The following is a 27,601-nucleotide window of genomic DNA, read 5'->3' on the forward strand; positions in this document are numbered from 1 at the left end:
CGAATCACGCTTTAATTTTCTAAGTTTGTTCGAGCTGTGAAAGCTATGTGACGTTGTTGTCAACAAAATAAAATATAGAAAATTTTGTGCGCTTGATTCGAACCTCAAATTTTGTGAAAAGTCATTAAAGAATTACAGAAGAAGTGAATCTTCGTGTATTTTTTCATTAAAAAATACCCTAACAACTATATTTTTAATGGCAAGATTTTATACTATGTGCAATTATTATTTTGAGACGAAACGTGAGATATAGAGATATATTATGTTGAGATTAATATGTTTCGTGTTGTCTACTGATTGACATAGCAATATTTTGTAATGTGGAAAACATTTTAAAAGTTAGTTCTTTCATGCATATCGATTTTTCAAATTGTTAATGCAATCTATAAGGTAATTATACGCCCATTGCACTTTAGCAGGTGAATCTCCAATAGACTCTATAGAATTTCCAAAGGACCTTTCTTTCTTGAGCTTTTGTTCTATTTCTTTAAGGTGCTTACTCTTGAGGAGGTCTTTTTCTTTTTTTCCAGGCTGTACAAACACACCATGATATCGAATGACTTCTTGCAAAATCAGATTCTTAAAAACTTCAGGCTCAGACTCAACAATCATCAGTAAAACAATTACTTTGGATAATTGAGCTAAAAAATAAAATAATAATGATGAACATAAAAATTGTTACAACCCTCCCCCCGTTCTATATTTATGTTGAAAAAGCAACATACTTCTTAATGGTTTAGTCAATAAGCCTTCGTTTTAAAGTTACATCTTAAAGGTTGCAGTGAATAGCGAATGCATGTAAATGTTTTTAATTAAAAACATCAAACAAACTATTTATCAGGTAGGTAATAAGGCAAATTCGTACTCAAATATTTAACAAGAGAATGAAAAATTGTGCATTCATTTTTTCTAGTTTCCAGTGCAAAGTAGTAAATAATTTATTGGGATTACTTTCATCATATACTGGTAATACCATTATCAAAAAACAAAAAAACAAACAATTTAGGCAAAAAAACCAATGATGTGGAACATGTGCCTCGATCGTTCAGTATGCAAAATATCATTAATTATTGTGTATTAAAATTTTCCTTACATTTCACAAAACAAAAGATAAACTTTCAACAAAAAACTACTTTCACAATGTCATACCTTTCAAAATGTTGGCCTTCATTCTCGCGGTAGCGTATGTCAATTTACGGTCAGAATCAACAAAACTCTCCTTTTTATCAACTGGCAAAGCCTCAACAATGGATTCCTTCAAGCGTTGAAAATCATATTTGTCTGTAGCCTTGTTGTCAATCATGTGGATATCTTTCTCATCGTGAATCAAATCTTTCAAGTTTTCGAAACAATTATTTCTCATTGTCGTCAAGACTGTTGCTTCATCAAACGTTTTTTTCTTTTTCTTGGCATTCTTTAGATCGTAATCAACGTTCGTACGAATGAAAAAGAAAGGTTTTTTGAGATCATTCATAACTTTCTCAGCCAGCTCTTTGTCAAAGTTGGTGAATCGATCTTTGCAGAAAATAAGAAATGCATCGTACTTCTCCAGATCACCAATATTTTTCAGGTATTTTTTAAGATTGGGGTGTGTGTCTGTTCCAATGCCTGGTAGATCCCAGAAAACGATGTTTTCATTATTCGGGTGTGAATATTTAGTGGCCTTTCTTGTTGTTTCTGTGACACCAACTGGTGCAGCTCTCTTTCCTTTACCTTTGATTCTGAAGGAAAGAAAACTTGATATAAAAATCCATAATTTATTTGCTTTCTACGGGATAAAATTCTCAAAGTATTCCTAAAGTTAACACCAGTTTGAATATTTTATACATAACATCGCAACTTTATGTAAGTCTGTTCAGTGATTACAGGAATTCAGACCATTAATATTTTGGACAACGGTTTTCTTTTTCAAAAAAATAACTGAATTATCTGAATAATGAGGCAATTTCAATTTTTTCAATTTTCAATTTCATGTCATGTGGTTGATAAAAGATCAACTTGACCGATAAAGCATTTTACAGTTATACACATGCATATTCTTGAAACTAGTCGTGAGCGATTGTGGCTGCCTATCAATCAATTAATTAATTCAATACATTTTTGTTTTAATTTGAGAGAAAAGACAAATTACCCTCTCACAGCATTGATAAATGATGATTTTCCTGTTCCAGAGTCTCCAGTTATGGCAAAATCTATCTTTGAGTTTTTTAATGAGGGAATCAAGTGCCAGCTGTAAAAATCCTCAATACAAGCAACAGCGTCCTTCCGTTTTTCATCTTTTCTATACTTTTTGGCTTCTTGAAAGATTTCTTTGGCATCCTTTGTGTTTACAAAAATGGTCTTATTCAAAGAATGCAGAAACAAATCTCTTCGACGTTTTACCAACTTCAATGAAATATCTTCATCTAGACGCTCAAAGTCGTCATTTCCACCACCATTGTTGTGAATAACATAGATATCAGTTTTATCTTCAACCAAACCTTCAACAATTTCCCTACCTTCAACAGTTTCGGCTGTTGTTTCGTTATCAGTGATGGTGCATACAAAAATGAAAGGCTTGCCAAGATTTTTTGAAATGTTCTCAGCAATTTCTTCCTCTTTGTCAGTGAATCTCGACTTAGCAAAAATGAGAAATGCATCAAACGCCTCATAACGAGGCATGGTTGAGCAGCAAAATGACGGTAAGCAACAAATTGATGGTGAACAACAAGTTGATGGTGAGGAAAGTTTCCAGAAGATGATCCCAGATCTCTTCAGTATTTTTGTTTTCTTTCCATTTGCCTCAGAGCCCGATACATGCCTATAAAGATAATATTTTGTGTGTTATTCGTAAAAATAATATAGAATTTTAGTCTGCTTCTAGCAAAGGTAAATGTTTCCAAAAACTGTGAACTCTGCACTTTGAACTTTTATGGGAAAGTTAAGCAATCAATAAAAATTTATATAGATCATTTGAAGTTTTTGAAACCAATGACAAATAGATAGATATTTCAACTGAAAAGGACTGTAAAGTTGTGGTTTAGGCTGAGAATACTTTGTTGTTTATTTAGGGAGAACATCTGCAGAGCTTTTTTTTGACATTTTATCTTTACAAAGAACAAAATCTTTCGATAGCATTGAAGGTACATTCTATTGTTTCTCTATGAAACTGAATGTTAACAAACACTTAAAACAATTGTGATTTTTCACACAAAATATAAAAATTTGTTTTAATTTTCTTTTGATTTTAAAGAATTCAAATGGCAATCCTTTTCTGGCAATCGTTACGAGAATTTACATTATAATGACCTTTAAAGATAGTGAAAATGGTTGCTGGGCATAATAAATATATAGCTTGGTTGCGTTAGGTTTGGCGAAAACAAAAAGCTAATTTGTAATTTACAGCAAAAATAATTTCATAGATATGGTAAGTCTTTTTTATTGTTGCCATTTAAGTCCACAACTAAGTAAAAGTTGGTGACCTGCGAAAATAACGATTTTCTTAGTAGAGCATCTGTTCTTATTCTACAAATTCTATGAAACTTCTCTTGTTGTTTTAGAATCATCAGATGTTGCAGATGATTTCTATGAAGTGACCGTCGATGATTTACGAGTAATGTTGAAACATCTTAAAAATGAAAGTTAAATATATGACACACGTTTTTATGTTCTTGGAAATAACGGAACAATTCTTTGATTGTGATGTATTTTCCCATCATTTATTATTAAAAACGTGTCAACGAGAAAACGACAATTCAATTAAGCAATCATATAACTTAAAATGTAAAATTCAACGAAGAACGATGATTTTTAGGAAGTTTGAAATAGTCGTTAAACAGCTTCACTTGTGTTACGGCCCTAGGCATTTGTACCTTAATGCCATATATTGAAAATGTATGAATTGTCTTTGTAATTTTGTAAACAGAGATTTTGAGAAATCGTTGATGACGTCCAAAATGAGAGATAATCTTGACAGAGACAAAATTCAACAATATAACAGGGTAAATAACTATTATTACATATAGTAGTCTTGCCAGCTCAAGTTTTACTCCTGCTATGCAGATGTCTTTTCTATTCACCGACAGCGTAGAAACTACAGGGACAGGTTGCACGAAGCCTGGATAGCGTTATCCATTGGATAGCAATCTTTTTAAACTTTTTAAAACCTTTTAATAAGCAAAAAATATAAGATTTAAACTGAGCAATCACTGAAATAAAATATGGTTTCGAAGGTTACGAAATTGCTTTGTCGTAAGAAAAATATAAACACCTTTTTTATAAGTTTGAAAATTTTTGCTATCCAATGGATGACGCTATCCAGGCTTCGTGCAACCGGCCCCAGATTTATGATATAAAATTTATATGGCAGAACGAAATATTTAGGTTGCCTTCACTTCTGACGATAGAAACGTTTAGTAGTTAAGAGAATTTTAGTTTAGTTAAAATTTGCCAGTACGTGCATGGCCAGTATGTGTTAAATGTATGTAGTTTTAGTAAAGGAGAATTTTCACATGGCCAGTACGTGCTAAATGTATGTAGTTTTAGTAAAAGAGAATTTTCACTTGGCCAGTACGTGTTAAATGTATGTAGTTTTAGTAAAGGAGAATTTTCACATGGCTAGTACGTCCTAAATGTATGTAGTTTTAGTAAAGGAGAAATTTCACATGGCCAGTACGTGTTAAATGTATGTAGTTTTAGTAAAGGAGAATTTTCACATGGCCAGTACGTGCTAAATGTATGTAGTTTTAGTAAGGAGAAATTTCACATGGCCAGTACGTGTTAAATGTATGTAGTTTTAGTAAGGAGAAATTTCACATGGCCAGTACGTTCTAAATGTATGTAGTTTTAGTAAAGGAGAAATTTCACATGGCCAGTACGTGTTAAATGTATGTAGTTTTAGTAAGGAGAAATTTTACATGGCCAGTACGTGTTAAATGTATGTAGTTTTAGTAAAGGAGAAATTTCACATGGACAGTACGTGTTAAATGTATGTAGTTTTAGTAAAGGAGGAATTTCACATGGCCAGTACGTGTTAAATGTATGTAGTTTTAGTAAAGGAGAAATTTCACATGGCCAGTACGTGTTAAATGTATGTAGTTTTAGTAAAGGAGAAATTTCACATGCCCAGTACGTGTTGATAATGCTGATGATTGCCCACTGGCTACATCACTGTTGAAAACACTTGTTAGCGCATGACTGTCTCATTGAATTAACACAAAATTTTTTTGAAAATAAGTATGTTTCTAAAATTCATGATGCTATCCAAAGGTTTATGGTAATAATATGATAAAATGATAATATACACAAATGTGATTGTATTATAATAAAAATGAAAAGATGGTGTAAATTAATGATGAATTTAAGGATTTACAAACTGAATACAGTGTTGAATCGACAGAATTTGTCAAAGGAAAGTTTGATAGTAGTGACTAGTAGAAAAAAGTCAATGGACAGACCTTATGTTTTGGAAGGAAGACTGAAATTATCCATTGCCTATTCTTTCTCTTTCTATTCACAATACAATAACACGCATTCTCCATATTTTTAAGATGAGTATGAAACACTTGGAAACGGGCTGAAAACAAAAAGCTTTGAAGTTTTAATAAATCTGCATATGTAAATTGTGAGTACTTAAAAATCATGCACTCTTTAGTTAAATTTTTGAGACGAAATGGCAAGATAATCAAGGGCGGATAAATCTTACAAAAGGCTGCTGGTGCACATAAAGCTATGCCCCTTGTTTACAAAAAGACAAAAAAGTAAAGATTACTTATGTTTTATAAAGAAAGAAAGTCAAAATTGTTCATGTTTTTGAACGTAAATTTGATCCAGTTCATACAAAATAACAAACTGCCAAATGGGCACCTAACGGTGGCACTTGACACTTTGCTAATAATGTGAAGCTTTATGTAATAATCAAATGCAATTTTCTTTGTAGGCCGTTAAAATTTTTGTACATTAATTAATAGAAAAATTTACTGCACTTTGCAGGGGTCACTCAAAACCATAGATCGAGCCCCTGATGGCAGCTCCTAACGCAAACCTTTATTCCGCCACCGATAGATTTTTCAAAACCTCCACGATACGAGCTTTCAATTTGAGGTTTTTACAAATATAACTTATGATGTGAAAACTTAAATCTCTTTATATTGATGAAGATTTGCGCAAAAGCATTGCATTATTGGAGGATGCTTGAGTTCTACACCGATGTCTACAATTATTTTTAATGAAACACAATTTATTAACTTGAAATGTTCTAGTAAAGTGGTTTTCTGTATCTTGAACACTGTTTGGGAAGTTCTTTTGCCTTAGTCCACAAATTTTATAGCATTTACGTACTTCAACACTAACACAAAAAGTCATGGACCAAATTTGGTTTCCTGAGGTTCGTAGACTTGATGAAACAGGCGTTCATTTTGTATGTTCGTTCATGCATGCTTTTAGCAAAATGTAAAGACTACAACATAAATTTGTCTTTCGTAAACAATGATTAATTTATCTGCTTTAATGCAGTCAATCACTATTTCTGTTAAGCCATTTTCATATGTGTCTTTAGTCCACAAACAAATTATGCAATAAAGTCATGAGATGTGCATGATATTGAAGCCGTTAGGTATTAATGTCAATTAGTTACTTTATGCTTTACAGATCATCTGAAATACAAAATCTTATAATATGAGAAAGAAAAATGAGACGAAAATGTTCATTAAAGTCAATTATTAGTTTTTGCTTTCATGGGCGTAAGGGGCAAAAAAAGAGGTACTGACACTTTCTTGCCCGATAAACACGGACAAACATGAATTTCATTGATACAAAAAACAGTGTATGCCTGGATTGCTTATATAAAACATATTAATAAAGTCAATAAGATCGCTAAACTGTTTTAATACTTCATGTTTGTGTATTCATTGATTGAGTATTTTAACTTTTACTAACTGATATCGTACCGTACTTAGCTATTTGTGGATAACATATTCTGTCAATTTATCATAAGCTTAAAAGACATCGATTGCTACTCTTTTCTAAATGGTAATTTTGCACAATGCGGCAAAAACAATGCATGTAAGAACGAAAAAAGCTATAATTTATTGCAAATAATGTATAGAAGTCCATGGATGGTTAAAAACATTTGTCAAATAATTTAGTGTGTGACTATGAATTCATTAGTCAAACATCATACAAATGAGATCAGTACGAACTCGTCAATTGATTATCAAAAAAGTTACCAAAGGATAACACGTGGGAAATGTAAATATGGCGTACAATTTGTAAACTTCTCCATGCTTTCAATTTCAATGTTTTTGCATTTCTGTGCAACATAAGGTATCCTACCCTACTGGATGTTCATGATCACCCTGGTCTCAAACATTAAAGAGACCTTTACAAAGTTTACATGACAGTTTCCTGAAAAAGGGCTCAGTGATGGAATGCTGTTCTTTTGCCCACAAATAGAATTAGCAGAAGAAAAATGACGCTTTAAAGTTCAGACGCTTAATAAAAGACAATATTATTTTGATAAAAGATTGTGTTATTTTCCCTTTTACGTTATTTGCTGATGACAATGTTATCGTGTTAAAATTTAACCATAGAAAAAAATTCATATAAAGTGAAAAACACAGCCCTTTTTTAATTTACTTGCTTTGAATATTTGTCTTCGTATAGTTTTTTGTTGTCATACGACGTTAAATCGTCAAATTATTCCACTAATATATATTTAATTCAATTTAAATGTGAAAGGCAGTAAGACGTAATGACGGATGACAAATATTGCCAGGAAAATTTTAAAGCAAAAATGTTACTGCACCCCAAATATAGTTTAGATAAAAATACTTTTTTTTACATATTTCGGCTACGCGCAAATGCTTATATTATACAGCTTTATCAAAATAAATAGCAAAAAAAAACGTCAAAGAGAATTTGCCCTGTAATAAAATTTCTTTCTATTTGCTTATTAAAATTAGTTTTTGTTGATTAAAGTGATTATTTTGTTTACTGTTTTGTCCACAAAAGACTAAATATTGCCCGACGTTTGAGTAGAATTTGCACGACGTTACTCTTTTCGCTCAAAATTAGGGGTGCTGCAGCACCCCCCTTGCACTCCTATGTTTGCTTTGCTAATGTTTCTATGAGTGGTACCTTCTATGTTTTTATGACGATAAAGCAACTTCAATCATAAATACTGCACAAAATGTCAAGCTGGTATGCTATCTGGGTCCCATGTCATCAGTGAATTGAAATTTATTCATATTGTTTGTAGTTCTTCCATTAATATCTTATGTAATTTGATTTGTTGGTTTTAGTACAAACTGGTTATGAATTAATCATCTTTGATCTAGTTGACTGCATCCAATGTCAACACATATGATGAACAATCTTTGTTTTTAAAACTACCAGTCACGATTGCTTGCATTATCCCGTAATGATTTAATACAACATTCAATGGTGCAGCTGGCAATTTCTCAAACATGGAAATTATGATTAAGTTATTTAACTATTATGAAGAAATTATAATAAAAATATTATAATCAAGTTATGAATGTGACTCGCGTTCACTGGCTAGCGTACGATATGGTTAACTTCGTAGACTTTTGGGATTAAAGACATTAAATAAGACATCACTACCTTGTTTTGAAATCATTTACACCAAAGAAAATTTCAAAAGCAGTTCACATTAATAAAATCACACTGATCTTAACGCTTAAGTTTTCATGTTTGTATGATAATTTTTCATATTTTCTCTAACACGCATCATTGTATCGTATTACACCATTAGGCAATATAATCGTTATTAACATAATCTTACCACGAGAGACGATTCAAAAAAGAAGATTTTTCTGATCTACTTGATCCAATCAAAGCAAAATTTAATTCAAACTTATTCTATTCCTTGATTTGTTGATCGTATAAAGCACTTATATCGCGAGGTTCAGATTTCTTCTCACTTTCAGATTTCTTCACATTTTGTTCGGTCTCATTTAAAAGAATTTCTTCTACTTCTTCCAACGTTGATTTTGAGGTAGAGCAACCCATGGTGAAAGACTGATATGAAATATAAAGGGACTTCTTAATACTCAACACAAGACAAACGTATCGATTGCTTAAATATTGTTTTTGTTATAAGTCTAAAAAAGGTAACATCATGCAGGGTTTTGTTTTTTTAATGATATGCTAAATAGTTTGCGGAATGTACATGAAATGAATTTCTAAGTCCATATTTTAAAATTTTAAATATTTTACGACAAGAAGATTGCTATGGCATTTTATGGAGTCTTTATTTAAGTCAAAAAAGGTATCAACAGAAATAGGAAAAGACATTTTGTTAAGCAATATGTAAAGGAATGAACCAAAAGAAAAGTCAAACACATAGAAAAGAACTGTTTCAACTAAACCACAAACCTTTCAATAATAACTTTGTCCTCAACCCAGCGAAATGCAACAACGTGTTTTGTCTCCAGTTATTATATGTTAAATAGTTGCTGGAAGTATTTAATATTTTATGAATAAAATAATTGTATTATTTATGCAAAAATATCATTTACACCTCTTTGAAATAAATATCTGAAATGATTCCTTCCAAATGCTTGCTTGGTTTGAATAATTCAAGAGAAAAATTTTTCAAAAGTCAAACAAATGCCAAAGTCAACATATCACGAAATTCAAATTTGACAAATCACTATTTTTAAAAGATTCTTTATACTAAGTTGCCGATGTTTTGCCACATTGTAATTTACAGGGACTCCAAAAGCTAAGATATTTCGATGAAAATGAAGAAAAATAAGTTTATGCTGTGTAATAAGTAAAGCTTGTAACAGGCTTTATCTCAAGTGTTGTACACAGTCCAGAATTTTTAAGTTCATACTATAAATCGTAACATTTCATGACATGAAGATCATAGGCACGGGCGTGCTGGCCAAAATTTTTATGGGGGCGGTTGGAACGTTTTTATTCTTAAATGAACTGAAATTAACGATAATTTCCTGCAAAGAATGCCAGACTGGCTTTGTTTGCACAACAAAGTCCCCTGGGTAGTACGCCCACAATCATAGGCATTTCATGCATTCCTTAATCAGGTCATATTGTCTGGCCATTTGATTGATCATCATAATAATCAACATTTGCTATCTGTAATGCCGTAGACAGTACTGCCAGCGACGTGCCCAGACAAAGTGATCTCATCTTTCCATCTCTGAGAAGTTATCTCATCCAACCATCTTTGAGAGGTTGACAGCATTGCCAAAATATCAAAGGTAACACATGGCGACTCATGGCCGTTGTAGGTTAGATACCTGGTCTCTCAAGAGCATCTTGTTCCTTAAACTGCTGGAGAACAGTGCGGTTAGACCAGGTGCTGTCTCTTCTGGTAGATTTGTTGGTCCCAGGGTCTCTCTGCCATGACTCGCCATTGTGCTGCCTTCATCCTCCATTCATCTTGTTCCGTTTTGGTACTTTGCTCTCCCAAACTATCCTTGTCTGGTTCCGGGTGGAGCTTCGTTGATGGACTGCATTACATCTAGCAGTAACCGAATACTCCTGCATCTGAGGTCACCACCAGTCATCTCGACACTGTCTTGCCACTGGATCCATGTGATTTCAGAGAAGAATGAGGTTGACGTCTGCCAGCTTCTCCTCACTATAATAAATTCTTGCATACGTCTTGACAACACCCCCTAACCTAGAAGCTACGTCTTAAGCCCTGTGGCGATGGGCGAGCGATGTGGATAGACTGGGAGCTGTAGTTGCAGACCTGCACACAGGCGGCCCAGGTCTAATGGTCGCTTTCGTACTGACTGAAGCACCAGTGAACTCGGCGTCTACCTGGGTGTCTGAGCAGCCCTCTTTAGGGATGCACTGCTCACCTCACATGAGGAAGGGACTAGAAAAGGTGTTCTAAAAAAAGCCTGCTTCAACCTTCATCCTGGCCAGCAAGCCGTAGTTGGTGGGAATCCCACACCAGCGGTCGAAATAAAGGAAAGAAAAAATTTAAGGTGACACCGATCACCTTAGGCACATGGAATGTGCGTACATTACTTGACAACCCTTCAACAGACAGACCAGAGAGGAGGACTGCTTTAGTTGCCAGAGAACGTGCAAGATATAAAATCGACATTGCAGCACTGAGTGAGACTCGTTTCGCTAATGAGGGGCAGCTGACTGAATATGGAGGTGGCTACACTTTCTTCTGGAGTGGCCGTTCTGCCGATGAGCGCCGGGAGTCTGGGGCAGGTTTTGCCATCAGGAACCATCTTGTCCAAAAGCTCGCCAATCTCCCTAAAGGTACAAAAGATCGTCTCATGTCAATGCAGATTCATCTACAAGATGGTAAACGGGCCACACTCATCAGTGCCTACGCACCTACATTGACAAATCCTGAAGATGTGAAAGAAAGATTCTACGAAGATCTGGATACTATGCTTTCATCCGTGCGCAGTACTGATAAGCTGATCCTACTAGGGGATTTTAACGCAAGGGTAGGCCGTGATTCTGCCTGGGATGGAGTCATTGGAAAGAGTGGGGTAGGCAAGTGCAACTGCAATGGCCTGCGCCTGCTGGAGTTAAGCTCATCGTATGGTCTCCTTATAACCAACACAATATTCCGGCTGCCCAACAGGAACAAGACATCATGGATGCACCCCGGTCGAAACACTAGCATCTCATCGACTACATCATTTTCAGGAAGAAAGACAGGCAGGATGTCAGAATTACCTAGGCCATGTGCGGTGCAGAGTGCTGGACCGACCACAGACTCATCATCTCTAAAATGAACATCCGCATCAAACCAAAGAGACGTCCACAGGGACGCATGACCAAAAAGAGGATAAATGTTGCCAAGCTGAAAAACCATCAAACAAGTGCAGCTCTATCCACAGACCTAGAATCATAAATTGCCAACTTCAATCCTGGAGGTAACGTCGAAGAAGACTGGGAATCCCTTAGGGACACAGTTCACTCCACTGCAGTGCAAGTGTTGGGCTACCTTACCCGACATCAGCATGATTGGTTTGATGAGAATGATGAGGAGATTTAGGCACAGACTTCATCGCGCTTACCAAGATGATCCAACTTCAGTCTTCAAGAAGAATGCCTTTGCCAGTGCACGGAGAACAGTTTCATCGTGTGCAAAAACATTGAATAAACTAACCTTTATGTAAAGCAGACTGTAAGTATATGTGTAAAAGAATAGACGAAAATAAAAATAAAAAGTTAACATACATATTTAAGGTCGGATAGTTAGAAACCAAAATCGCAAAATAAAATTGTTTGTTCATATAAATATAGTGCTGTATACTATTAATTGGCAAGGTTTGAGTATATACAGCTTCTGTTCTGAAGAAAACTTTCATCCTTGTAACACAAGTCTTGCCTTTCATTCATGCATACATGGCTATATTAAAAAACCTATTAAAAAACAATCATACAGTTTTCGCTCATCCTTATTGATTTCAGAAATATTAAGGTTTGTGTGATGTCGAAATTACCTAATCAGAATGATCATCTTTGTTCATTGACTTAATTTTTGTAAATAACGTCGTTCAAAGACTTTAGAAAGCGTTCATTTCGACGTTCTTGCAACTTTGAAATGATATCTTCATGCAAACGATTGAAATCATATTTTTCTGGAAACTTGTTGTCAATCATGTAGATATCTTTTTCGCTATGAATTAAGTCTTTCAGGTTTCTGAAACAATTTTTCTTTATTTTTTCCAAGAAAGATGCTTCATCGAACTTTGGTCCTTCGTCCTCTTCCGCATATTTGAGTTCGGTGTCAACATTGGTGCGAACGAAGAAGAAATGCTTGCCGAGGTCTTTTGAAACTTTCTTAACCAGTTCTTTGTCATTTTGAGTGAACCGGGATTTGGAAAAAATAAGAAAAGCGTCATACTTCTTAAGACCACCCTCAATCTTGCAATATTCTTCAATATTGAGATATTTAGGTGTTCCAATAGCAGGTAGATCCCAGAGTTTGATGTTTTCATTTTCAGGATGAGAATATTCAGTGGGCCCTGTTTCATCAACTGTAACATTAACTGGTGCTGCACCCTTTTCATAAGGTTTAAGTCTAAAAAAATATATTATGTTAAATGTATATTATGTTATCATACGTTGATGAACAAAGTGTGACAAAGTAAAAGTGAAAACATGCAACAGTAAGGTACAAAGAAGACATAACAATTTTCTTACTTTGTGAGCTTCAAAACGAAAATTACCTTTATAAAAGATTTGCAAAGTATCATTGTAATTTAAAAAAGGAGGTAGTTACCCTCGCACAGCGTTGATGAAAGATGATTTCCCTGTTCCAGAACCTCCTGTTATGGCAATGTGTACATCCATGTTTCTCCACGATTCAATTTGATCTTGAATAAAATCATCAACATCAGTCAAACCATGTTTACCAACGTGAAACTTTGCTTCTTCTAGACGTTTTTCTTGTTCGCTTACATCCTTGTTACCGTAAATGACACCGTTCAAGCAATTCAAGAAATACTCTTTACGACGTTTAAGCAACTTTAAAATGACATCGTCGCGTAGACTGTCAAAGTCATATTTTTCTGGATCATTGTTGTCAATTATGTAGATATCACTTGTATCTTTTACCAAACCTTTCAGCTTGTCAAAGCAGTCTTCCTTTATTTCATATAATGAAGTGGCTCCATAGAGCCGCGATCTATTGAGGTCTTCGTCATTCGTTACATCGACATGCTCATGCGTATGAATACAGACGAAAGGCCTTTGGAGCTCTTTTGAAACTTTTTTAACCAGTTCTATCTCATGGTCTGTGAAACTGGATTTGCTAAAAATTAGAAACGCGTCGTACTTCTTGAGATCACCGATATTCCTGCAATATGTTTCAACATTGGGATTTTCAGGTGTTCCGATGCCTGGTAGATCACAGAGTTTGACATTTTGGTATTTAGGATGAGGATACGTTTTCCTCGAAGGTGATACGTCATTTAGTGATGACACTTCTTCGTATGCTTCAAATCTGTTAAAAGTTTTGCAAAAACAAATTAGCCAAGCCTTAGTATCCTTCTCAAGTTATCGTCAATAGCAAGATTAAAAAATGACTTACCGTATTATGTTGTTGATGAATAACGACTTTCCTGAATTGCTTGATCCAATTACGGCAAAATATAACTCAAACCTCTCCCATGTAGCTTCTAGTTCATTGCGGAAACTACGTATACCATCAAGTCCTTTTTTCTTCACATATTGTCTGGCTTTCTCTAAAAGTTCTTCTTCTTCTTTTTTTAACACTAGTTTTGACCAGGATGAACCCATAATAAACCAATAGGAAATGGAAAATTTAATGGTAAAATTGCAAAGAAATTTGGAACACCGTAAATGTTGTTGTTGTCGAAAAGCTTATAGCAAACTGCAGGGTTCCTATATTCTTTACATTATATGATAAATAGTTCCAGGAATATAATTCAATACAAAAAAACGAAAGCATTTTGTTCAAAGCTTTAATTAAAGTCATCGACTAAGAAAAAATTATAAATGTACTTATGACGACAGCAGTTACTAAGACTTGCCGTTTTGTAACGATATAACAAAATTGAGTGGAGCTTCGATTTGCTCCATTGAAATTAACGTAAAGATGCTAATATCGACGACACAAGATGTTCCAAAGGTCGATCTCAAGATTTGCATTTACCTCATGTAGTTTGAAATGAACGTGAAATACACGTGCCTGTGTTTTACGACAAATAAAAGAATGGACGAGAACTGCATGGTAAACTAAGCCGCAGAATTTCCAATAAAAGAATGTCATATCTGTCTATATTTCCATAATTTCGTAAAAGCACTGTTGCCAATACACATTTAATATAAACGACAACTTTTTTGAAAATAGACATGTTTCGACATCTCATGATGCCATCTTCAGTATGAATGAAATAATAGGTGATACAAGGTTTATATAAAAGTAATATGATACATACTAGCTAAACAACTACAACGACACTAAACCACTATTTTACCGTAGATACGTTGACGATATTTTTTGTGTTTTTACTAACGAAAATGAGGCCATAAAGTTTTATAATTACATTAACACACAGCAGGCAAACATTAGATTTTCCTTTGAAACTGAACAACAAGATCAACTGCCATTTCTTGACATTTTATAAGCAAAATCTCACGACAGCTGTACAACATCTACATACCACAAACCAACGTACACAGGACTTCTGACGAACTATTTTAGTTTCACACCACTTTCATACAAAACCGGACTTATACGCACACTAATCGACAGAGCATACAAACTTAACAATACGAACAATGGCTTTCAACGAGACATAAAAACATCACATCCACTCTTTTACGAAACTCTTTCCCACTACACTTTATTAACAGAACCGTAAAACGATATCTCGACAACAAACATAGCAACAACCTCAACCTAGACACCGAAACTCCTGACACGACGATCACAACCAACACAAATGAAAATTCCAAAATAACAACTCTATACTTCAAACTACCATACATCGGACATTACTCACGACACACACAACGCAGACTTACAAACATTATGAAACGCTTCTGTACAGATATTGACATTCGACTAATTTTCACATCATTCAAAATCAAAAACCTTTTCTCATTTAAAGACCCAATCCCTGATTCAATTAAATCTATGGTGGTATATGAATTCAATTGCGCGGGATGTAATTCCCGATACATTGGCGAAACTTCGAGCCATTTATCCACCAGAATCAGGGAACATACCACAACAGACAAAAACTCTCACATCTACCGACACCTTCTTAAATCTCACTCATGCAAAACCAACTATTCACCCTCTTGTTTCAAAATCATCGACACTGCCGACACCTCATTCACCCTTAAAATCAAAGAAGCATTCCACATTAACAAAACTAACCCTGACCTCAATGTTCAAGTTTTTAAATTCAATACAATATTTAGTTTATAATACGCTCGGACGCTCCTCATTATATTATCTTATTTCTTTTTAATTGTTGTAATTTATGTATCATATTACTTTTATATAAACCCTGTATCACCTATTATTTCACTCATACTGAAGATGGCATCATGAGATGTCGAAACATGTCTATTTTCAAAAAAGTTGTCGTTTATATTAAATGTGTCTATATTTCATTATTATGTTTCAGTAACATAATGAATAAATAAATTTAAATACATGCTTTCAAAAACATAATAGACATTTGTAGCATACATAACATTAACGTCACTAAAAATGACCATGAAGTCGCCAGTACGAATCCGTTTTTCTTAAATATGCACCCCCCTGAAAACTTTAAGGTTACGTCCTTGGTTTCATATGCTTTACGTGTAAATTAAATCTCTGGAGAAAAAATCTCTGACATTGAATATAAAGGTGAGCAAATTTCTGTTTTTCATTGCTTTGTCGCGCACGCAACCATCTGTCAAAGGTAAGTTAAAGCACTATTTAAATTTACAATTGGCCGAACAATTGTAACTATTTAACTCATATTGAGTTACAAAAAACCCGAAATTTTACCTTAAATAGAACTATCTAGTATCTACATCCAAAACAGATCATTTAGTAGGGTGCGTGCTCTAGTTTCAATTAGATTTTAGTGACTATTTTTGGGTGTATTGGGGTCTTGTTTTGTAAAATTCTGTCGCTATTAAAACATGATGGAGAGATTTTTTTGGAAGTAGGCTGCATGAAACGAAAATCTCGCTTGAATTGCTTTTGAATAAAGTTCTTTATAACATTAAAATTTTGCATGGAAATTGACATCTCTCCACACTCCCAGTAAATACAGCCTTAACATACCTTACACAAATGAAGCAAGAAAACCTCCAAAGCTCCCATGATGTTCATTATTTTCTTGGTTATAACATACAATAGCAGAAAGCGCATTATTATTGGTTGTTTAACGTCATCACGTCACGATCTACAGGTCCAACTTTTAAACTGAAAGATAAGAAATTGGAGCTGTTTAAGGACATATTTAACTCAATAACAAAATAATAAGCAAGCATTGCAAAAACTTCATAGTTGTTAATGAAAAAAATTGAAGTTATAAAACTGAAATGACCATTGGAATACAACTGCTCAAAGATTTAAGACATATACTGATTCGTCCACAAGTAAGTGGTTTACTTATGACAAAATTATTTTGTTTTAGATGTAGATTTATAATTAATGTCAACATTTAATGCAGGAACTTTATTATCTGCTTATACTTAATGATGATTTGTAACAATGTTTATGAATTATTTGTTTTTTTTAAGCAGGCTCCCTTTTGTTATGAGGCTGACACCCCTCTCATGCAAATAAAACATGAATAAAACAATTCATGGTAGACAAATACATTAATCCACAAAGTACCAAGAAATTTAGTGTTTAGAACATCATGTAACCTAGCTGCTTGAAGTCCCTAGGTATTTAGATTTGGGCATGGTTAACCTTCAACGTAAAATTTGGTTGTTAGGATTCTTAGGAATGCTCCATTTCAATCAGTAAATAAATTTATCACATTTCACATAAATTCTTTCAATCTCATCTATGATGTCTTATCACACAAACTCCAAATTACTAAAGCCATGTGTTAAAGATGGAAGTATAACTTAAATTGAAAATACTCTCAAACTTTTGTAGGCAAGGAATACATGGAGAATAGGGAATTTAAGAAAAATTTGGCTTTGGCTATTAAATATAAATACTTTAATGATTTCAGAATCTTTGATATTTCTCATTTAGGTGATAGCCAATTTCCTCACCAAAACATGTCGAAACCAAAAACTGTTTAGTTTTGAAACGAAAAATTTCCTCACCAAACCAAATGATCTGGAATCAATGGAATGAAACGAAACAATTAAAATTCCCTTCTTACCTTGATAAGGAGTCAATATATTCCCAACACCACCATTTATATGACCTCATTACAATTATTTCCAGCATTTTAGCAACAAAGTCGTGAATACAAGCTTCACAATGTAACTTGGTACCACAGTTGACAGTTTATGACATTCCTTAACACGTGTTAAATTGGTTATACTTGTATAATTGACATTGAAAGATACTTCGACGGCAGAAAAAAGACCTTACGTAACCAAAAACTAAACAAATCAAAAATAAGACAACAATTTTAGACCAAAAAGAGTAGTCTAAGGTAAATAATATAAAATTTCTCGTTTTTCTATCAGTATTGAGCGTCTGCATAGTGAATAAATACAAGGAAGAGATTACTAATTGAATAATTACTTCATGTAATCAAAACGATAGTGATATATGTGTTATTTTGTACTTACGCCTGGATGGAAAAATATTATCCAGACATTTTACGTATTCTGTTGTCACAACTTTCTTTTTTCCCTTCTGATTTATTGCCAAATACCTCAGATGTATAAAAATAAGTTCTTATGAGTTTTGATGTTAAATTTTATTATTTATTAAATAACCAACAACTTACAAGGTTGAATTCTATCCATGAAGGAGAAATGCAGAATTTAAAAAAAGTGTTTTGGGTGCAAGAGTGGTGAGTAAGTTATATTGCATTAAATTTTTATTTAAAAGAAATCATTTTGCTGATTTTTAAGAAATTAAAAGAGTGTTTGCCAAGTGGCATGTTTAGTTAAATTAGAGAAATTACACGCGCGAGTCTCGAGAAACGTGATATTAGGTACTTGAACTTCAGAATAATATGTGTTATTTACTACGCATAAAGTGCTTTCGATTAAGAAATATTTTGTGATGTTTATATAATTTTGACTGTTAAGTTTTTTTCATGTTTGTGAATTTTCCCCCTCTTTGTTTGCCGCATCGTAAGGCTTCAAAGCTTTTTTTTCTAAACTTTTGATGCAATTCAAAAGATAATCATACGCCCATTTGACTTTGGCTGGTGATTCTTCTACTGACTTATCTTTCATAAGCTCTTCTTTGATTTCTTCAGATTTCTTTTTCTGAATCTTTTCATCGATTTTTCTTCGTATTTTTTTCTCATGCTCTTCTTCTTTGTGATACAATTCATCTATTTCTTCAGGTGTCATCAGGGATTTTTTCAACTGATCATACAAACCAAATACGTGATGATATCGAATGACTTCCATCGATATCAGTTCCACAAAAACTTCAGGATTAGATTCAGCAATTACAAACAAAACAATCACCATTTGTATTTGACCTGAAATATTTATAAAAATATGATAGAAATTACAACTATAAACAGATAATAAGCAATTATTGGTTGAGGTTGAGAATGATATCAAGAATTATTCAGACCAAGGTCAATGTTATCTGCCGAAGCGAAGCTGAGCATGGCATATGCGTGCTTCGTCATTAATCACAATCTCATTCCAAAATGAAACTCAATTCGCGTTTACATGAGGTTAAAACAAAATTTCGATCCGGAATGAAATTTCGACCATTATTATCTACATTATTTTTTGTCAAATTAAAATATCTGATCAAATATTTCTTGTGGTATGCTGATATTGTTGTTAGTTTCCTGTGTAAAGTAACTAAAGCGAATAGCAGAATCTAACTGTTTGCATTTGATAGAAAATGCAATGCATTCATGACTTTCTCATGAAGTTTTGTAATTTATAATGCCATGAAATACTAAACTCTTTTAGCTACTGCAGATATCATTTAAAACTGAATATACCTCTCAAAAAGTTGGCCTTAATTCTTTTTATTGCATGTGTAGACTTTTCCAAGGAAGCAACAAAACTCTCTTATTTTTCCTCGGGTAACGCTTTAGCAATCGATTCCTTCAAACGTTGAAAATCATATTTCTCTGTAACCTTATTGTCAATCAAGAAGATATCTTTCTCATCGTGAATCAAACCTTCCAGATTTTTCAAACAATTTTCCCTCGTACGTTTCATGACAGATGCTTCATCAAACTTTGGTCCTTCGTCATCTTTCGCATTTTTGAGTTCGGTGTCAACGTTGGTACGAACAAAAAAGAAAGGTTTGTCGAGCTCTTTTGAAACATTCTCAGCCAGTTGTTTCTCATGTTGAGTGAATCGCGATTTGCAAAAAATGAGAAATGCATCGTACTTCTCTAGACCACCAACTCTTGTACAATATTCTTCAAGATTGGGGTATGTAGGTGTTTCAATGCTAGGTAGATCCCAGAAAATGATGTTTTCATTATTTGAATGAACATATTTATTGGGAACTGAAGTTGATTCTGTTACACCAGCTAGTGCTGCTTCTTTTTTTTCACTAGCTTTGATACTGAAAGAAAAGATATGTTCTCAGACAATCAACAATTAGTGGTATAGCTTAATGTAATTACGTTTATTATTTGTAAGAACACAGGCAATAAATGGTTTGCACAGGATTTTATTCTCCTCATTTGTGCTTCAAGCTAATTAAATATTTGAGGTATTTAATAAACGATTATTTTCTTGATCTTTATAATTTTCTTCAATGAGCTTTTTTATTATTTGTTTCACTGAATCAACTCATTCAATAGAAATTATTTTTAATTTTGAGCAGGCAATAAATGTGTTACCCTCTCACAGCGTTGATGAAAGATGATTTTCCTGTTCCGGAATTTCCTGTTATAGCAAAATTTATCTCTGTGTCTATCCACAATGAAATTAAATCCTTGCTGTAAAATTCCAGAATATTATCAACACCGTGTTTCTGAGCTTGTTTAAAGAGTTCCTCTTTTTCTTGGTGTTTAAGAAAACGGCCTCATTTAAAGATTGCAGAAACAAATCTCTTCGACGTTTCAACAACTTCGACTCGATATCTCCAAGCAGACGATTAAAGTCGTGTTTGGAATTATCCTCTTTGTCAATTACGTAAATATCTGACTCATCCTTTACCAAATCTTTAACGTTTTCTTTTCTATCCTTATCTTTGTCTACATTAGTGTGTGCAAAGATGAAAATGACCGGCTTTCCATGCTTTTTTAAAATTTTCTTGGCAATTGCCCTCTCTTTCTTAGGTCTTGATTTAACAAATATAAGAAATGTATCCAACTTCCTAAATCTAGGCTTCGTTGAAGTCGAATTTGATCTTAAATTCTTGAATTTGATTTCAGGATCTTTGTCAGAGATGCGTCTATAAAATATACATTTGGTATTTTACTATAAACTAAATGGGATCCAGTCAGTATACAATGAGCTGGCTTAAAGCCTTCAGCCATTATAACACAAATGTTTGATGAAGCTGTTTGTTCCATCGCATTTACATTTTAATATAATCAATTTGAAAGCCGCTTGAAATTTAAATAACAAATCAATATGTTCATATAAATTCAACTCAAAAAATTTTAGCTCAAAATGTGGTGTTTTTGTTTCTTCAAACATCCGCAAAGCTGTTATATCGATTTTTATTTCTTTAAAAATTAAAGTCTTTCAAATGTAATGAAGTATGTAGCTCTTATATTTCTTTAATAATTAATATTTCAACTAAATCAAATTTGTTGTGACGTGTCATTTTAATTTTGAAAATATTCACATAGTTCTTTTTCCATCCATGATTTTGAGAACTTCTATATTATACTGAAACATTACGTACGATATGGACAATTTTTAAAGCACAGTTAATCATAAATTGCGAGAAGGCGAAATCTGTTCAAGACAAATAACGATGTTGTGGCTTATAAATAAGTAGTTATACGTATTTTTGCGGACTTTACATCTGTTAATTCTTTATTTATTAGATTTTATTGGTTTGAAACCATTTTACAAAATTCATTTAACTGATTGAAGCAAACGACGCAATCTGTAAAATATAATTTATACGTGTCACCTATGTAGAAAATTTATATCGTAAAACAAACCAGCAATAACTTACGGTGTAAGAGCCTCGATTAAGAAGTTTCCTGATTTGTTTGATCCGATGAAAGCAAACACCTTTTCATTCTTTTCCCATTTCTTGATTTGGCGTATATACCAATCACTTATGCCATCAAGCCCATCTTTCTTAACTTTTTCTTTAGCTTCATTTAAAAACTTTTCGTCATTTTTTGCGAATTTAAACTTTCTTTTTGAGGACTTTGCAGGCATAAGGATAGTTTGATCTGATCGAAATTAAAACGGGTTTTAAATATGAGACGTTGAACTAGATTATTGACTATTGGAATGTTGTTTTCTTGCCAGCAGTCGGTAAAAAGCAACAGCGGGATGTCGTCTCTATTCAAATAATGGTATTTCCTTCCTGGAGTGATTTAATGCATAAGAAACGAAAGAATTTTATTTATACTATTTTTGACAAAAATCGACACATTAATATTTGAAGTATATAAGATGAATTGCATAGCAGAAAAAAGGAAAGCAGTAAATTACTGCAATCATGTCACCACTTTAAATGATATTGGTCTTTTGCCAGTGACATGCAAGGTTGTTAAGATAAACATCAGTTAAAATTGTAGGCCAAATTTATCACATGCTATTGTCACATAAACATTGTTATAGCATCTTTGATTTTATGTATCAATAAAATTGAGAACGGGGCTTATGTAAATCATATTGCATTAAATAAAGTAAATTTGATTCTGGCCTACTTCTACATTCAGGAGTTTACCAAACAGTAAAATGCATCATTGCAACATCAAATATTGTAAATAACTTCACTGTAGAGAATGAGGGATAAAGTAATGTAAGGTAATTTGTTATTAGACAAAAGTTACCTAATCATGCAAGACGTCAAAATTGACCTTTGAACATTGCATTATTATTCAAATCAGTATATATCAATAACAATAATCTGAACTTCTGTTCAATTTTTCGATAGAAAAAAACGTAAAACCTTACGTGGCTCGGTAAATAGTGTAGCAACTCAATTGAGTCGACATAACTTGAGTGGCTTCAGCTATTTCGTTTCTCCACTTAAAACGTAACTAATTTTAGATAAAGAATCTCTGTCAAAAAATGACTAGAGAAATATATAATAAATAGAGTTCGTTAAAGTATAGTGCGATGATGAATTTGCAATAAATTCAAAATATAACTACTCAAATGAAAATTGTCTTGTTTCCTTCTCAAATATTGAGTTAAACATGAATTTTTTATTTGGAGTATGTTTCATAATGTACTACACAAAATTGTCGGCTAGCTGGTTCAACTTTTAAGAATAAGACATTTATGTTTTTTTCTACAACATTATAGTAAGAACTATTCAGCATAACATTTCTTCAGGTTTAGAGAAAAAGAACAGTTTTATAACATATTTATATAATTAGAAATATTTGCATTTTACATCATAATAAAGTAATCAATACAGTGAAATGTAAATATCATAAAGATTCTGTTTGTAAGAGACAACAAAATTATGTTAAAAATTATTTTGTAAAAGTAATTGTGTATTCCTGTTGCTTTTACTAAGGGAGTGGATACAATTACATTTGGAAAAGACGAAATGTTAAAGTTTTAACATTTGCTATGTATGCACGGGTACATGTACCTATATTTAACGAGTGCTGTAAATATTATTAAAATAATCAAATAAAAGAATTTTAAATTAGTGTTGATATTTTCTTCAAAACCACCAGATATATTTTATACCAACAGGTATAAATGTGGTGATTTGAAAGGCAAATGAATAGTTTTGGGTAATAGCGTTAATGTATTCTGCTCAAATGGGACTGTTTATTACTGTTGCATCCCAAATGTTGAGAGCAACTTTTTCTAGATCGTTGATGCATTTTGAAAGAAACTCATGAACCCTACCATACCATGACTCTAATAGCGTCTCCGTCCAGGGAAATGTAATAAAATCAGAATTCATACCATAATCTTTAACAAGAGTTTCTAGATTGATTGAACTATACTTCAATATGACATCCGATGATTTTTTTTTCAACGCCTTAAATTTATCGGATCCTACAATAGGAAGACCAAACTGGTGACAATAAAAACTCACTTCATTCCAAACCACAACTATGTTGAAAACTGGTCCATCTTTAGAAACACGTTTTGACTTTGCACCAGCCAGTTTTGTTGCTCGAGCTAGAATTGATACAAAATATATATATTTAATATTCGAACAAGCACGACCGTACATGCAGGTGGGATTAAGAAATATATGTAAAGATCTTCTACATAAAAAATACCGACAACCTGTGAAGTAACGGTATGATAACTAATAAACCGTAAGATATATACATATAAAAAATTTAATTGAGTGATCGTGCAGATGGAATTAAAAATTCTGTAAATAAAGAATATAATTCAGATAACCAGTTCTAGCAATCTTGATACATGGATAAAAATATGTATTTATGGCTATGCATGGGTACATCACTGCAGATAATTTCTTATAATTAACAAACCTTTCAACAAATTTGCCTTTCGTTTTATGCTTTCTCGTGTCACAGTGTCAATAGAAAGGATAAAGCATTCCATTTTACGATGTGGTAAAGCATCTGAGATAGATTCGATCAAACGATTAAAATCATATTTATCCGTGACTTTGTTGTCGATCAAGAATACCTCATTCTTATCGTTGATCAGACCTTTCAGATTGTTTAGACAGTATGCCTTCATTTTATCCAAAACAGACTTCTCATTGAAATGTCGTCCTTTGTCATCTTTGGCATTTCTGATTTCGGTATCAATGTTAGTGCGAACGAAAAAGAAAGGTTTTTTGATGTCTTGTGAAATTTTCTCAGCCAACTCTTTGTCATGTTGAGTGAATCGTGTTTTGCAAAAAATAAGAAATGCATCGTACTTCTCTAGACCACCAATTTTTAAGCAATATTCTTCAAGATTGGGGTATGTAAGTGTTCCAATGCCAGGTAGATCCCAGAAAATGATGTTTTCATGTTTCTGGGATTTATATTTAGTGGGCTTTATTGTTGTTTCTTCTGTTCCAACTGGAGCTGCGCCAACCTCATAAGCTTTAAGTCTGAAAACGATATTTATATTGTATTAATTAATTTATGACTGACTATGAGGTCATATTGTTTCAAATTAGTTTCAATTACCCTCTAACAGCGTTGATAAAAGAAGATTTTCCAGTTCCAGAATTTCCTGTTACGGCAAGATTTATCTCTGTGTCTTTCAATGAACAAATTTGACGATGATAAAAATCTTCGATACCAGAAATGCCATGACGTTCAATGTAATCCTTAATTTGGGCAATGCGTTTTTCATCTTCTCTTGTTGTGTCTTTTCCGTACATTACATAGTTCAAAGACTGTAAGAAACTTTCACTTCGACGTTCTAGTAACTTTGAGACGAGATCTCCGCGCAAACGATCGAAATCATATTTCTCTGTAACTTCGTTATCAATTAGGAAGATATCATTTTCATCACAAATTAAACCTTTCAAGTTCTCGAAACAAGCTTTCTTTATTTTTTCCAAGACGGATGTTTCATCAAACTGTGGTCCTTTGTCTTCCTGGGCGTTTATGAGATCTTGATGAATGTTGGTGCGAACAAAAAAGAAAGGCTTTTTGAGCTCTTTTGAAACTTCTTTTGCAAGCTCTCTGTCATAATTGGTGAATCGTGCTTTACAAAAGATAAGGATTGCGTCGTACCTTTCCAAGTGCATTTTCTTGAAGTATTCTGTGGGATTCGAATATTCATTTGATCCAAAGCCAGGAAGATCCCACAATTTGACATTTTTTTTTTCAGGATAAACGTACTCAGTGGGCAGTATTTTCACTTCCGTAACATCAACTGGTGCTGCACCTTTTTCATAAGCTTTGAGTCTAAAAAAGTATATTATGTCAAATTTTTGTCACACATTGAAGATAATGATAAATTTCATTAAATACACTGCATAATAAAAAGCTGCCTCAAAAATAAAGTGTTAGAAATAAATGAATATTAACATAATATAAAAAAACAGGTAAAAACCAATAAATGTTCAAGTGAAAAGAAAACATAAAAAGGCATGTCGCAGCTCTTATAAGACAGAAAAGGAAATCGATTATGACAAGAAGGGCTTTATAATAAATTCCAATTTCATCCCAATTGTAATTTCACCTAATTTCCTTGTTAATGGAAAGTTATGATTACCCTCTTATGGAGTTAATAAAAGATGATTTTCCAGTGCCAGAATCTCCTGTAATTGCAAGATTTATTTCTGTGTTTTCCCAGGATTCAATTTGATTTCGAATAAATTCATCAACATCAACTAAGCCATATTTTTTAACGTGAAACGTAGCTTCTGCTAAACGTCTTTCTACTTCGGTTAATTCCTTGTTTTTGTAAATGACGTGGTTCAAGCAATTCAAAAAGTAATCTTTTCTACGTTTCAGCAACTTCAAGATGACTTCTTCAGGCAGACAGTCCAAATCATATTCTCCCCTGTCATTGTCTTCGATGACGTAGATATCAGTTGCATCTTTTACAAAACCTTTAAGGTTATTTAAGCAGCATTTCTTTATTTCTTCCATTGCAGTTTCTTTGTCGATCTGTAATCCATCGACCTCTTCGGAGTTCTTAACGTCTTTATGTGCATACGTATGAATACAGACGAAAGGCCTTTGGAGCTCTTTTGAAACTTTTTCAACCAGTTCTATCTCATGGTTTGTAAACCTGGATTTGCTACAAATTAGAAACGCGTCGTACTTCTTGAGATCACCGATGTTCCTGCAATAAGTTTCAACATTGGAATTTTCAGGTGTTCCGATGGCTGGAAGATCACAGAGTTTGACATTTCGGTGTTTAGGATGAGGATACGTTTTCCTCGAAGGTGATACGTCATTTAGTGATGACACTTCTTCGTATGCTTCAGATCTGTTCAAAGTTTTGCAAAAACAAATTAGCCATGCCTTAGTATCCTGCTCAAGTTATCGTCAATAGCAAGATTAAAAAATAAATTACCCTATTATGTTGTTGATGAATGACGACTTTCCTGAATTGCTTGATCCAATTACGGCAAAATATAAATCAAACTTTTCCCATGTAGCTTCTAGTTCATTGTGGAAACTACGTATATCATCAAGTCCGTTTTTCTTCACGTATTGTCTGGCTTTTTCTAAAAGTTGTTCTTCTTCTTTTTTTAACACTAGTTTTGACCTGGATGAACCCATAATATGCCAATAAGAAATGGAAAATTTAATGGTAAAATCGCAAAGAAATTTGGATCACCGTAAATGTTATTGTTGTCGCAAAGCTTACAGCAAACTGCAGGGTTCCTATATTCTTTACATTATATGATAAATAGTTCCAGGAATATGATTCAACACAAAAAAAACGAAAGCATTTTGTTCAAAGCTTTAAACAAAGTCATTGACTAAGAAAAATTTATAAATGTACTTATGACGACAGCAGTTACTAAAACTTGCCGTTTTGTAACGATATAACAAAATTGAGTTGAACTTCGATTTGCTCTATTGAAATTAACATAAAGATGCTAATATCGACGACACAAGATATTCCAAAGGTCGATCTCAAAATTTCCATTTACCTCATGCAGCTGGAGATAAACGTGAAATACACGTGCCTTTGTTTTACGACAAATAAAAGAAAGGACGAGAACTGCATGGTAAACTACACAGTAAAATTTCCAATAAAAGAATGTCATATTTGTCTATTTCATTATTATATTTAAGTAACAAAATGAATAAATAAATATAAATACCTGCTTTCAAAAGCATATTTGACATTTGTAGCATACATAAGATTAACGTCACTAAAAATGACTATAAAATTGCCAGTACGAGTCTGTTTCTCTTAAATATGC

At 33.2% G+C, this 27,601-nt stretch overlaps 4 protein-coding genes across 7 annotated transcripts in view; all 4 read right to left on the reverse strand.

The window, feature by feature from the left end:
* Nucleotides 1-144: 144 nt before the first annotated feature.
* Nucleotides 145-27,601, reverse strand: part of LOC124437829 (T-cell-specific guanine nucleotide triphosphate-binding protein 2-like) — a 29,055-nt gene continuing 1,598 nt past the window's right edge. Inside the window, exons 1-5 of one of the 2 annotated variants that reach the window (XM_046987760.1) lie at nucleotides 17,835-18,079; nucleotides 16,772-16,912; nucleotides 2,132-2,800; nucleotides 1,150-1,721; nucleotides 145-641 (exon numbers count right to left, since the gene is read on the reverse strand). In XM_046987760.1, coding sequence (XP_046843716.1) covers nucleotides 349-641; nucleotides 1,150-1,721; nucleotides 2,132-2,661 — 1,395 coding nt within the window. In that variant the 5' untranslated portion in view covers nucleotides 2,662-2,800; nucleotides 16,772-16,912; nucleotides 17,835-18,079 and the 3' untranslated portion in view covers nucleotides 145-348. Of the gene's footprint in view, nucleotides 642-1,149; nucleotides 1,722-2,131; nucleotides 2,801-16,771; nucleotides 16,913-17,834; nucleotides 18,080-27,601 lie in introns of those variants that run through there. The other variant, XM_046987761.1, reaches the window with a different exon arrangement.
* Nucleotides 12,174-14,698, reverse strand: LOC124437828. The gene is made up of 3 exons (XM_046987759.1): nucleotides 14,048-14,698; nucleotides 13,238-13,960; nucleotides 12,174-13,036 (listed from the first exon to the last, which is right to left on the reverse strand). Exons 1-3 carry the CDS (start codon nucleotides 14,254-14,256, stop codon nucleotides 12,487-12,489), a joined length of 1,482 nt encoding a protein of 493 aa, XP_046843715.1. The 5' UTR covers nucleotides 14,257-14,698; the 3' UTR covers nucleotides 12,174-12,486.
* Nucleotides 18,365-27,105, reverse strand: LOC124437827. Of its 3 annotated transcripts, XM_046987756.1 has the most exons (9): nucleotides 26,740-27,105; nucleotides 25,930-26,652; nucleotides 24,891-25,619; nucleotides 24,237-24,811; nucleotides 23,828-23,913; nucleotides 21,761-22,123; nucleotides 20,466-21,022; nucleotides 19,608-20,185; nucleotides 18,365-19,124 (listed from the first exon to the last, which is right to left on the reverse strand). In XM_046987756.1, exons 1-6 carry the CDS (start codon nucleotides 26,946-26,948, stop codon nucleotides 22,103-22,105), a joined length of 2,343 nt encoding a protein of 780 aa, XP_046843712.1. In that variant the 5' UTR covers nucleotides 26,949-27,105; the 3' UTR covers nucleotides 18,365-19,124; nucleotides 19,608-20,185; nucleotides 20,466-21,022; nucleotides 21,761-22,102. The 3 variants fall into 3 exon arrangements, with proteins under 3 accessions (XP_046843712.1, XP_046843711.1, XP_046843713.1); XM_046987757.1 differs by lacking the exons at nucleotides 18,365-19,124; nucleotides 19,608-20,185; nucleotides 20,466-21,022; nucleotides 21,761-22,123 and having other exon boundaries at nucleotides 23,829-23,913; nucleotides 24,237-24,329; nucleotides 24,397-24,811; XM_046987755.1 differs by lacking the exons at nucleotides 18,365-19,124; nucleotides 19,608-20,185; nucleotides 20,466-21,022; nucleotides 21,761-22,123 and having other exon boundaries at nucleotides 23,500-23,913.
* On the reverse strand, nucleotides 19,678-21,441 carry LOC124437859 (T-cell-specific guanine nucleotide triphosphate-binding protein 2-like). Its single transcript, XM_046987791.1, has 3 exons — nucleotides 21,422-21,441; nucleotides 20,696-21,022; nucleotides 19,678-20,185 (listed from the first exon to the last, which is right to left on the reverse strand). The coding sequence occupies exons 1-3, from the start codon at nucleotides 21,439-21,441 to the stop codon at nucleotides 19,678-19,680; spliced, it is 855 nt and encodes a 284-aa protein (XP_046843747.1).

Source organism: Xenia sp. Carnegie-2017, unplaced genomic scaffold (genome assembly GCF_021976095.1).
Source record: "Xenia sp. Carnegie-2017 unplaced genomic scaffold, XeniaSp_v1 HiC_scaffold_17, whole genome shotgun sequence".
In the NCBI taxonomy this organism is placed as follows: Eukaryota; Metazoa; Cnidaria; class Anthozoa; order Malacalcyonacea; family Xeniidae; genus Xenia; species Xenia sp. Carnegie-2017.

What these genes read in the sequence shown, in the direction of transcription:
- LOC124437859 (XM_046987791.1), bottom strand. Translation starts at nt 21,441, where the DNA reads ATGGATGGAAAAAGAACTAT. An exon ending in ATGGATGGAAAAAGAACTAT is followed by an intron (nt 21,023 to 21,421) that starts GTGAATATTTTC and finishes TATATTTTATAG; the next exon opens with ACGCATCTCTGACAAAGATC. An exon ending in CTTGGAGATATCGAGTCGAA is followed by an intron (nt 20,186 to 20,695) that starts GTTGTTGAAACG and finishes CTTTTCTTTCAG; the next exon opens with TATCAAAGCTAGTGAAAAAA.
- LOC124437827 (XM_046987755.1), bottom strand. Translation starts at nt 26,948, where the DNA reads ATGGGTTCATCCAGGTCAAAACTAGTGTTAAAAAAAGAAGAAGAACAA. An exon ending in TTTATTAACTCCATAAGAGG is followed by an intron (nt 25,620 to 25,929) that starts GTAATCATAACT and finishes ATACTTTTTTAG; the next exon opens with ACTCAAAGCTTATGAAAAAG. An exon ending in AAAGGCAAATTTGTTGAAAG is followed by an intron (nt 23,914 to 24,236) that starts GTTTGTTAATTA and finishes TATCAATTCTAG; the next exon opens with CTCGAGCAACAAAACTGGCT.
- LOC124437828 (XM_046987759.1), bottom strand. Translation starts at nt 14,256, where the DNA reads ATGGGTTCATCCTGGTCAAAACTAGTGTTAAAAAAAGAAGAAGAAGAA. An exon ending in TTCATCAACAACATAATACG is followed by an intron (nt 13,961 to 14,047) that starts GTAAGTCATTTT and finishes AACTTTTAACAG; the next exon opens with ATTTGAAGCATACGAAGAAG. An exon ending in TTCATCAACGCTGTGCGAGG is followed by an intron (nt 13,037 to 13,237) that starts GTAACTACCTCC and finishes ATATTTTTTTAG; the next exon opens with ACTTAAACCTTATGAAAAGG.